Genomic DNA, 12,157 nt, shown 5'->3' on the forward strand with positions numbered 1-12,157 from the left:
TGTTTCACTGGAATCTAAGCCAGCCCTACTTGTGCAGGTGTTGATTTGCAACAGGAAGAGATTAATAATAGGTTTGACAGAGGACCCAAGAATGTCACCCATTTCTTGGAAAGAAAACTTAAATACCCTCAGTGAAAGCCATTGTCTCTACTTGCACCACTCATCCTCCAGACTCTACTGCAGTTTAATGTTTCACTGTAGATTTTAGGGAAGATTGCCAAGGTGGTTCACTCAGGTCAGGAAAGATTTACATCTCTTCTGGATGGGAGAAAAATTCATCTGCAAAACCACTATGAAATACTACTCAGATTGAACACTCCATCTACCTCCAAGGGGAAGAAGGTCATTTCTAACAGTTAAAAAAAGTGAATCTGGTCTGGAGAACCACCCTATTCACACTGTACTATAAAACACAGGTTGCGAACAGCCTGGCACATTGACACTGCTCTGCAGAGGTTAAGTCAGGCTGCAGTGACCCCTGCTAATAAAAGCTGCAGGTGAAGCTTGTACCTAGACTTCAGGTCACAACCTACCTGCTCCCCTCCCATGTTAACCAACAGCTCCGTGCCATCAGGACTGAAGGTGACATATGTGGCTACTAGAACTCTCAGGCGATTGTTGTAGTCAGGTAGTTTCACTGGAAGATGCCCTGAAGAGAAGAAAGCCCCAGCATAAGTTACTTTAAAACTTGTAACCATCAATAGCCTGCTTCACCCTGGCCATTATGGTTTACGGGAGACTGCTGGGACACACATGAAATGCAGTCACATTCTAAGCCATTTTTATACTGTCATGGAGCCTGGGATGACTTCCCAGTTCCTGAAGCGCTCCAAGCCAGTGGTGCTCAATGTTTTCACCATGCAGGCCCACCAGGATCGAGCCTCACCCTCTGCCCTTGCCTACCAGGATCAAGCCCTGTGGAAAGCCCTGCCAACGGGATGACATGGCACTGGGGACTGGATCTGGCCCGTGTCAGGAAACTTGTTCTCAAACATGCACAACTGTCTTTTCATGTCTTTTTAAAGCCTCTTTGGCAGGGCTATGCTTGTGTGTGGAGGAACCAGACCTCCAAAGACTCATGTTTGCAGGTCAGCTCAAACCCAAAAACAGTAGAACATGATTTCAGCAAAAAAACCACCAAAACCGGGGCTTCATGGCACTCACTATAATTGCAGAACTGACCAATTTGTGGATGGGTCTGTATGAATACCTCATTATCAACACTCCAGTGTGTCCCTGTTAGACTCACTGGGGCATAGCCTAACACTGTCTTCCCGACTATGCAGTGTTGAAGGGCCAAAGACAGACAGAGATCCCATAGTGGGACTTTAGAAAAAAAAGCTCTTTTTAGAGAAGCCTCTCTCTAGTCTGGCTAGGAATATTCAGTCTGTGAGCAGAGCAGTTCTAACATGCACATATTAAATGCTTTCAAACGTACTGAGTGATGAGCAGAGATGAAGGAAGCCATGCTGACAGCCCCAGAAACAAAAGCCCTGCTTCTCCACAGGATAGGGAGAGCACAAGGGTGTTGTGCTACAAGTATTTCAAGCAGGGTCCTGGCAGGGCTCTCTCTAGAGGAGGGTTTAAAGCAGGGGTGGGCAAAATGCGGCTTACAGGCTGGATGCAGCCCACCAGGCCATTCTATCTGACCTGCGGGGCCCCTAAAAAATTTAGAAAATGAATAATTTATCTGCCCCGGGCTGCCTGTCATGCAGCCCTCGATGGCTTGCCAAAAAATCAGTAAGCAGCCCTCCACCCAAAATAATTGCCTGCCTCTGGTTTAAAGTCTACAGCTTATTCAATCCTTGATTCTCCAAGGATGCTCCAACAGGGTGCCAACTAAGCTGTGGCAGAAGAGCAAGAGCAGCTCATTCATTACAGCTAGTTCAGTATCCAGCAGTAATAAAAGATCATTAACTTTCCACATTGGGTATGAATTTAGAGCCTAAAAGACAAGACAGGAGGAGTATCTGGTCCTTCCCCATGTTCATTCATTTGCATGTCATAGCTTAAGAGCCAGTGCTACCTGGAGCTACATGCCACAGGATGTCCGTTCTGTCAAGCAGAGACTGCCTGGCTGGCATTGCATACACGCTGCACAACACACTAGGAACCTAGACCCTGACTACAGCTCTTAGGCAGCAGCCCAAAACAGGCATGTTGGAGCAGCAGCAATACCTGCTACGTAGTACTGGGCCGCACCGTCAGGGAGGGGTTTCTGCCGATCACAGAATGTGTGCACTCCGGCCGAGGGACTCTGCTTCATGCTTTTTCTGACCAGAAAGAAGAGAAGTATGTTATAATGATAAAACATACAACTGCCAGGCTTCACCCTGTCTGGAGAGAGACTTCATTCACTCATAAGGGCATGGTCATAGGTTAAACACTTGTGCAACTGCAAACCTGTCCCAAGCAACCACAAGAGTGCCAGGAAGTTGCACTTGCCTGTGTCTAAAGGATGTTGGGAGGGAAGAAAACTTAGTACCATTGCACAGCCGAGATGGATCATCACCAGCTCCTCTTGCTGCCCCCTTCCCACTATGCAAAGCCTCTTTCAGATCTTGTGTTACTCACTTCTCTGTCAAGAAGGTCCTATAAGTGATGGTCACCATTACCTGTGGTTGTGGATCATGCGTATGTCATACAGCCGCACGAAGGGCCCACTGGCGCCCACCGCTAGGTAATTGTTATCCTGGGGGTTGACAGTGAGGCATTTGGCCTCCACCAGCTGCCCACAGTATTCAGTTAGGTCTATCAGTACTTCAGAGCGTTTGCTGTTCTCTCGCAAATCATACTGCCTACAAAAAGTAAGAGACAGATTTAAGTAACCCATGTCGGTAGTAGAGAACCATGGCAGTAGCAGTATGAAGCTTCTCTCCATGCAGAGAGAGAGAGAGAGAGAGAGAGAGAGAGAGAGAGAAGAATTCGGACAACACGATCTTATTACTGCTAGACAGTAGGCTAGTTTTTATAAACGGTCTGTATCATGTGCAAAGAGGATGAGAGAAGGGACATCTCGTATCCCAAGGTATGGGACACCCGATTTAATGCACTAACCCTCAACATCTGGATAACTATCATTCTTAACAAGTCTATTTCGCATGGGGATTTTAGTTAGCGCCAAAAGAAACACTAAATCTTGATCTCGTGTGCATCAGATCCAGCATGAACCCTGGAACAGATTCTCCGAGGGCACTATCTTTAGTCATTTTAGAGTCTCTTTGATGATTCAAGAGCACAAGTCACACAGGACATGCATCTCACCTTCCATTTTTTGCATTTATGTGATAATATCCTTTACTTAAGTTGAACTGCTGTTATTTTTGTCAAAAGTGATTAAAATCAAGTTCTTTCACATAGGGACCGTCTCCTACTAGATCTATGTATAACACCAAGCATGATGGAGCCGTGGTCTGATATTGCTATGATGTTTAGAAGCCAGTAAGAATTAAATAAGGTCAAAAGCAGAAATAAGAATCAGTAATTGATGGGTGATCCAGTGTTTTCCTTCATCATTTAACTGAACTGCCAAGCCAGCAGGAGGGGGCAAGGATGTAGGAGAGCTAAAGGTATCAGTGACTGTTCAAACAGGTCTTTCCCAACACCAAGAGATGTACCCTGAGATGACCAAAAGCTATTTACCTGATCAACCCATCCTCTGCTGCACTCCAGAACGTATTTGGCCACATGGGAGCCGTGGCAATGCGCTTCACCCTGTTGGTGTGGTCACCAAACATATGGATGGTTTCCTTGACAGTCAAGTCATGGACGTGCACTTTGGAGTCTGCAGCTCCCGTAATGAGGATCCGATCACCCGAATGCGGCAAAAACTGTGGAAAGCAGATTGGTCATTCAGACCAGGAAGCGCTTTGGACTCTTCACACACTGCCCTCCCTCTGGCAGAGAAGGAGGGACACACAATCACAAGACAAAGCATCCTTCACAGTGACCCAGTCTCAGCTGGCAACTGCTGCAGCTCCCTTTACAACAAGCTGCTGCAGCCAGAGTCACCTCCTGAAACAATGCTGAGATCACAATACGCAACAGTGCAAGATGACAGGAGCGCCCGTCTGTGCAAGTCAAAAGCTTTTTTGGTGGCAGATTATTCTTATTTGCAAGAGGCAGAGCAACTCTTACCATGTCAGAAAACCCAAGACTGAAAATCTAGAGAGAGGGTTTTGCATTCTCTAATAAGCCATATGCACATGCAGCTCCAGCTATTGCTGCTTGCCCTCAGCCTGACAGCAGTGACCAGGCAAATGGAGCTTTTCTTTCTATTAAGGAGGATGTTACTAAATTGAGAGCAAGTCTGTTTTCAAAATTTCAGTCAGTTAAGTCCCATTTCACAGGAAGATGCAGGCCAGTCAGACCAGTGGGCAGCTATCCAAGCTACAAAGGCTTTCACTCACCTTGACAGAAAAGATGTTTGCAGTATGTCCTGTGTGCATGGAAAGAAGTTTCTTGTGATGCAGTGGATCCCAGACAATGGTGTGCTGGTCATCAGAGCCAGAGGCCAGCAAGCTGTAAAATCAAGAGGAGAGCACTACATATACTGCTTCACTCCTGGCTGCATTTAACTTCTCATCCACTCCTCCTGCAGGTTAATCTATTCACAACTAGGACTCAGGATGTATTGCAGCAGCTCTCAGACAAATTCAGTGATTTGCAGGTTGCTTTCTAGGTAGGGGAGAGGGGGTACCTCAGGGAGAAGATGCTGCAAGTAGGAGAACACATCTCCATCAGCAGAAGATGCACAGGATGAGAGAACATCAGGTGGCGATCCCTGCAGCTGTCAGGACCACAGACCAAGAACTGCTGCCCTGAAGCCAAATGTCTCCCTCAGGTACATGACATTCCTGTGAGCTAAGTGGATTTGGGTGGACAGTGAGCAGAATGTGTCCCTGGGCTACCTAGAATGTCTTTCTTCCACTTGGTTATTTTCCATGTGGGGAAACTATACACGGATGATAATGAAAAGAAGGGAGTTATTACGTGGATGGAGTGAATACTGCATCCATGTAATGTGATCCCCCCAGAGGAGTACTCTGAGCACAGAGAAGGGAAAAAATCTGCCATTCTAGTCCCAAATCAGAAGGATACAGCCAGCAGAGACCCACTGGGCCCTGACACCAGCTTAGTAGCATCCTGGCCCTCCAGGACAGGACCTTACACTTGTCATCAAGCCTAGTTCTCTTCTACACTCACAATCAGGTCATTTCCAGTGACCTCCAGGTCCAACCAACAAGATAAAGAGCCTCTTCTTGAAACCTGGACTCTGCTACAGTTCAAAAGCTTCAGCTCAAGCCCTCATTTATTTTACTGGGAATAGAAAGCAATTGCTTATACAATGCGCAGCCTGCTTTTGAGAAAGTCTGGGTTAGCTGCGTCACACCCGAAGCCCAGAGCATACTTACTCTCCTTTTTCATTCCACTCCAGGCAGTTAACGCACCCACCGTGACCCTGAGCAAAGAAAGGAAGAGAACATTACACAAACTGCAGATTTCTCAAATAGGACTGTTCCAAGACAAGGGCACAGCAAGCTCCCCACACAACTCACTCTCATACAAGCAGCTTTTAATTTCAGCTCCACAGAGACACCCACCCACACCAGACAGGCACTTCCAGGAAAGAAAGGTATACTGTAACAGCTGGAGGGGGGAAGAGGAAGGACATTTAGTGCTGAACAAAATGACAGCTCAGTCTCAGAGGTAAAATCCTGCTGTGCACAAGGAAAGGTGACCGTTTCCAAAGCTCTTGGACAAGCTGAGATCACACGCACAGATCCTCAGGGCAGTAGAGGAAAATGCACTTTCAACACCTGTGAGAAGCATCTTGCTGTTGGGTGATCATCACTTAACTTTTTGTCCTATTCAACAAAGCCTATTAACAGGAAAGGCTGGAGAGTGCCGTCAGTAATCTGGGGTGGGGATTGGGCTGAGGGGAGAACGGAGAAAATTAAAATTCCACCAATGTGGAAACTCACTCCTTGAGATCTTTAACAAGTTTTAGGAGCTTTAGATTGCAATGGGACAATTCATTCATCTGCTTCTAGAAACACTGCTACAGTTCTAAATGTCATGCAGTTTGACTATCTGATTTCTTGTCAACTAGGAGATAAGAGATTTCCCTATAGATTGTCAGTCACAGCAAAGATTAGCTGACAAGCCCTGGTCAAGACAATGTGCTATAGGTGTATTAGCAGAAAAACCTGCACGTGGAAAAGCTAGCAGAAACTTACAGCACTATGCTCAGTGCACCTTGAACAAACTGGTGTGTCTCCACATACACATAGAAACACATGAGGGTGTGAAGGGACCTCAGGAGGTCACATCCAGTCCAACCCCTGCTCCAAGTAGGACCAGCCCTGACTACATCATCCCAGCCAAGGCTTTGTCTAGCCAGGTCTTAAACACCTCCAAGAATGGAGACTTCACAACCTCTCTAGGTAACCTGTTCCAGTGCTTTCCTACCCTCCTCATGAGAAAGTTTTTCCCCAATATCTAACCTCAACTTCCCTTGCTGTAACTTGAGCCTATTGCTGCTTGTCCTGTCATCTGCCCCCACTGAGAACAGTCCAGCTCTATCCTCTTTGCAACCCCCCTGCAGGGAGTGGAAGGCTGCTATCAAATCCTACCTCAGTCCTTTATTTTCTAAACTAAATAAGCCCAGGTCCCTCAGTTTCTCCTCACAAGTCATGTGCCCCAGCCCCTGAACCATTTTTGTTGCCCTGCACTGGACTCTCTCCAATGTGTCCACATCCCTTCTGCAGTGGGGGGCCCAAAACTGGACACAGGACTCCAGATGTGCTAAACAGAGGGGAAGAATAACTTCCCTCTATCTGCTGGCAATGCTCCTACTAAAGTGGCCCAGTATGCCATTAGCCTTCTTCACAACCAGGTCACACTGTTGGCTCATATTCAGGTTATTGTCCACTGTAACCCCCAGGTCCTTTTCTACAGAGCTACTGTTTAGCCAGTTGGTCCCTGGCCTGTACCGGTGCATGGGATTATTACATCTTAAGTGCAGGACTTTGCACTTGTCCTTATTGAACCTCATGAGATTTCTTTTGGTGCAATCCTCCAATTTGTCACGGTCTCTCTGGATCCTGAAGTGTCCTCCAGGACACTTCCTACTCCCAAAAAGTTTGTTCCGAATGTTCTGTGCATAGATTCAAGTAGACCCAGAAGGCAGGTTTGTTTCTTTTTGGCATTTCCCACTTACCTGTAACTCTCCTTCTAGGCCCAAACGTCGGATGAAGGGGTCGGTGACATGGTAATGTCGCTCAAAGCCCAATGCACCTTTTTCCTATATGTGGAAAAAACAAACCCACATATTGCACTTAGTTCAGCAAACACAGAACCCTTCTTACCCTTAACACAGATGTCAATTGTAAAATACACTCAGACACCTTCCCAGTGCCTCAAACTGTTCCCAGTACCGGCTGGATGCCTTTCCTCTGCTAAGCCCACATCTCTCTCAAACTAAAGAAGGCCTCATATTGTATTCCTTAGTTCAGGAGTAAAAAAGGGCAAGGGGGTGGGGGGAAATCAATCATAATTTTGTCAAAAACTAAACAACACAATCCCAACTGCCAGGTTCAAGTCTGGCAACCAACACAAGAAAGAAAAGAAAAAAGTCAGGGGCATGCACATCATGCTTCTAGCCAAAAAAAGTTTGCAGAAGGAAGCCCCATCTTGGGTAAGTACAGGCTAAAAGGTAGAAGCCTCAAGTCACAGCTGGAGGTTCACTCCAAATACTAGATTAAAAGCTGCTGGATGGAAAACCTACTATGGCCAGAGGTTGTGCGAGTCTAACAAAGCAACAAAGGGCGACTGCATTACGACAAAAATCAGCTCTTGCGTTTTCACTATTCCTAGGCCAATCTCAGTATTTCTTTGGAGCACAGCAACTAGGGAGGAGATTGTTGTGCCAGTGAACTGGACCACCTCCTTGGGAACCAAGGCATGTTTTTTATAGATAGGAATGGAGCAGAAGCATACAGCTGCAGTGCAACAAGCCTGGGGTGCACCACAGGAGAGAGAACAGCAGCCAGAGAGCTGTGGCGGTATCCCTGAAGGTGAAGAAAAGTAAGATAGTTGTTTTTCCCTCAAGAGATTCCCAGATACATGAGTAGATGGCCAGGACGGAGGAGGAAGGCTCATGGCGGAAGCAAAGAAAGGTTGGAACATCTAGTAGTTAGACTACAAACCTAGAAGCTAGGACCTATGTCTGCTCACCATCATGCGTTTAGCCAGTGGAAAGCCAGGATTTCTACACACCCATTTCCCCCTGCGTACAACGAGATGGCACCTACTCCCAGAACCCAGAGGTCTTTGTTGAGATACCTGCAACAGATCATTTGAAAATGCCACCCAGTAGAAGGATGTGGACAGAGGAGCAGGTGCACCAAATCATAGTATAGTGGACCAGAAGCTGGTTTCTGAACACTGACAGCTATTTTTCCAGCTGCTAGAGCCAAATTTGAAGCAATTAAAATCATTTTCCTTGCAAGTTGCAACATTTTACACATGTTCCTGAATAGCACAGATAAACCCCGCTTCCTATACCGCACATGAGGTCCTGTAGTACAGATGCCTCTCTTATTATTGTGGGGTAAGAGTACTGGCACCCCCATTCTGCATAGGGGCAGATGCAGATCAAAAGCATTTGCTTAAGGTCACATATGAAGCCTGATGTAGAGCAAAGAACTGAAGCCAGCTCAGAGTCCCAGGCTCATGCCCTAACCACTAACCACTGAATAAGGGAGGCACAGAAAGGTTAAGCTACAGGCTTTTAGCCTCTGAGTTATTGGGAATAAAATGCTGTACTGGGAATAAATGCCAGATCCCATTTCCCTGCTCTAGCCACTAGCTTACACTCCACTCCTACAAATGCTATGAGCAAAGTTGTAAAAAATTTAAGGCCTCAAGCACTAGGAAATGACTGCATGTTGTATCAGCTGTTGTTATTCCTTTCAAGTTAATGGACATTTCATTAGTGCAGCTATCAGGACAACAGGAAGTTTCCCCCTTAGATTAAAAAAGTAAAAGAAAAAAAGAAAAAAAACATGCGAAGCTGGCTCTGCTGTGACTAGCTGATCTCTTGGGAACACACATAGGTTTATGGAGGGTAAAAGATGACAGAACAACCATTGAGAGGACCTGTTAACCCAAATGACAGGAGTTTTGAAGCAGCAAGACTCTCTCCAACACTGGATTAAAAATCTGGCAATCTTGTGGGTTTTAAAACTTCACAATTCAGTTTTTGCCCTGCTGGAATACATTCCCTTTCTACCACACTTTGCCCAGCTCTTAAGGAAATGCAAAGATGTCACAGAATCAAAGAAAATTAGGGTTGGAAGGGATCTCAGGAGGTCCAACTCCCTGGTCAAAGCAGGACCATCCCAGCCAAAGCTCTGTCCAGCCAGGTCTTAAAAGCCTCTAAGGATGGAGACCCCACCACCTCTCTGGGTAACCTGTTCTAGTGCTTTACTACCCTCCGCATGAGAGTTTTCCCTGATATCTAACCTCAACTTCCCTTGCTGCAACTTGAGCCCATTGTTCCTTGTTCTGCCGTCTGCCCCCACTGAGAACAGCCCAGCTCCATCCTCTTTGCAACCCCCTGCAGGGAGTTGAAGGCTGCTATTCAATCCCCCTCGGTCTTCTTTTCCGCAAACTAAATAAGTCCAGTTCCCTCAGTCTCTCCTCACAAGTCATGTGCATCAGCCCTTGAAACATTTCCACTGCCCTCCACTGGACTCTCTCCAACTTGTCCACATCCTTTCTGTCCTGGGGGGGCCCCAAAACTGGACACAGGACTCCAGATGTGGCATCACCAGTGCTGAATAGAGGGGAAGAATCATTCCCTTGATCTGCTGATATTTACTCTATGTCCTGCACTTAGACTGTAGGACTTCTTATACAGCTTGTCACTACAGTATCCAAGTGCCTGGCAAAAAAACTAGCATCACGATCATCAGGCATGTGCAGTTCTCTCCAAGGATAAATTATGTATTTTATAATATACATTATGCTCCTTTCTTCTGCTAATAGAGGGATGAAGAAGCACACCCTGCACTTGGAGCAGAAAATAGATCTGTGGTAGCTTGCTCCACATACTTGAATCCGTTCCGGAGAAAGCATCCACCTCCAGCACAAATAGGATTTACACTTGCAATACAGTCCCACTGTGGTGGTAGACCAGAAATGTTCTGGGAAGAGCTCATCCCAGAGCTTCAGACAATCTCTCAAGTCTCCTGAGCCCATAGCATCCAATACGATACTTTACTATGGAGTCTGGAGAGCACAGCACACACCCAGACATACTTCAAGGGGGTTGTGATATAGCACTGACAACCAAGTACTGGTACATTGCCCAAGATAGGGAGACAGCAGCGACGAGAAACTCAACAAGCCAGAGTATGTTGCAGTTCCCATTCAGGTGACTGCAAGAGAGGCACAATATTGGCTTTATTATAATCTTCTGTGTTCCACCCCGCTGGGCTCCATGCAGTCACAAGTTAAAGAGCAGAAGTTTAAACAGCATACTGAATCTCCCAGATCAATGGCAATGGGTGACTTCGAATATAAATACTAAGAGCAGGTTTGGATACTTAAGTCTCCTCTGTCCAACAAAACCATTGAGGAAATCTGAGATGGCAAAATGGAACTGTCCCCATGGAGGCTTCTGCCATCACACCCTGATTAACTTCTCCTTTTGCAAGAGTCACTGAAAGGATTTAATTAATCATAAGGCAAAGAACTTGGTACGTTTCATCCAAATGTGGCAGCTCCATCAGTACAGTGCCCTTAACGCCTAGTCTGGAGGTAGTTCAGTAGCTGTCCTGAAGACACACAGCCCCTAATTAGCCTACAGCCCAACCTCCTGCTGTTTTCAGGGAAATTTCCAGGCCATTTTTAACCCAATGTAGTCTGAGAGCTAACAAAACCACAGCACAAGGGCACATGGCAGATATCTGTTTTGTGAAGACTAAGCTGCACTAGGTTGCCTGTAGAACCTGTAGCCTGAACATTGAACTTGCTCCCCACACTTGAACCCACCCACCACAATCAAGTTTTCCGGCTAACGCATACCTTGATTTGCCGGTGGATGAGGTCTCTGGTAATGTTTGCTTTCGCCATCTTCTCACAATGGGGCAGGCGGAAGGAAGTTATGGGAAGAGCTGCTGTGCATCCAAGCATTCCAACAGAGCAGAGATTCTCAGTAAAGACATTTAATTACCTAGAGGGGAAGGAAAAAACCCAAACAATGTACCAAGTCAGTTATACCCAGGACTTATCTACTAACTAATGGCAAGACTAAGTTCCCCCTGCAAAAGGAATGGCTAAGCCTCACACAAGACTCCTTCCAGAAACTCAGGAGCGGGACACATGACCGAGAAGGGCGTTAAGAGAAGATCAGTGCCAGGAGGACATCTCCAGATGAGGACCAAGCACAACAGGAATAGACCTGTAGCAATGGGTCTACACAGAGCATCTCTATTTCCATGGGTACCTGTGGGGAGCAGAAACCTCACGTAACAGACTTTCTACCGTATTTATAAATCTTGGGAGCTGACGGGGCGCTGGAGGGAAGGGACAGAACAATAAAGATACTCAGCCAATTTCACAGGTCTACTTTCTGTCCTCCCGTGCAGGGCAGAGTCTCAGTTAAAGGAAATTTTTTTAAAAAGAGTTGGGGGGGGGAGTGAGAGGAGAGACAGACTAGAAGAGTGCAAGTGTTCCTTAGATGTGATAAAAGCCAGTTTAGTGATCAGACAGCGCTGCCATCCTGCCAGCTGAGCCGAGCAATGGGAAATGGCAACTTTTTGAATGCAAAGAGCAATTAAAATTTTCCCAGTTGTTAAGCTAAGTCAACCCCCTGAAAATTAACCACGTTCATTTAAAAATCAGAAGTTGCTTAGAGCTTTGACGTTTTCAAGTCCTCCCTCTCCGCATTCGAGCTGTGAAATTTTCTTGCGTCTCAAGACCGTTTCCAGCAAGAGGTCCGGCTGATGAAGAATAAGCAAGACGGCAGTTCCCAAGGAGGTTAACCCCATGCACGCACTGAGGATCATTCCTGCCACCGTTTCAAACAACTAAACCCCGTTTTGAAAAATCCTGTTTTTAAAACCCACCCTGTGCTACGCAAGGCACT

The 12,157-nt window shown here is 46.3% G+C and overlaps 1 protein-coding gene across 3 annotated transcripts in view; it reads right to left on the bottom strand.

Moving 5' to 3' along the window:
* The window catches only part of WDTC1 (WD and tetratricopeptide repeats 1), a 27,709-nt gene extending 16,446 nt beyond the window's left edge, over positions 1 to 11,263 (bottom strand). For all 3 annotated transcript variants that reach the window (XR_003092985.1, XM_025198648.1, XM_006019232.3), the window contains exons 1-8: positions 11,095 to 11,263; positions 7,223 to 7,306; positions 5,415 to 5,461; positions 4,410 to 4,521; positions 3,643 to 3,830; positions 2,616 to 2,798; positions 2,179 to 2,273; positions 534 to 649 (exon numbers count right to left, since the gene is read on the bottom strand). Coding sequence is in view for 2 of the 3 variants with exons in the window: in XM_025198648.1 (XP_025054433.1) it covers positions 534 to 649; positions 2,179 to 2,273; positions 2,616 to 2,798; positions 3,643 to 3,830; positions 4,410 to 4,521; positions 5,415 to 5,461; positions 7,223 to 7,306; positions 11,095 to 11,202 (933 nt within the window). In the remaining variant the exon portion in view is untranslated. The remainder of the gene's footprint in view (positions 1 to 533; positions 650 to 2,178; positions 2,274 to 2,615; positions 2,799 to 3,642; positions 3,831 to 4,409; positions 4,522 to 5,414; positions 5,462 to 7,222; positions 7,307 to 11,094) is intronic.
* Between the last annotated feature and the right edge of the window lie 894 nt (positions 11,264 to 12,157).

The sequence above is a fragment of the Alligator sinensis genome, unplaced genomic scaffold (assembly GCF_000455745.1).
Source record: "Alligator sinensis unplaced genomic scaffold, ASM45574v1 scaffold337_1, whole genome shotgun sequence".
NCBI lineage: Eukaryota > Metazoa > Chordata > Crocodylia > Alligatoridae > Alligator > Alligator sinensis.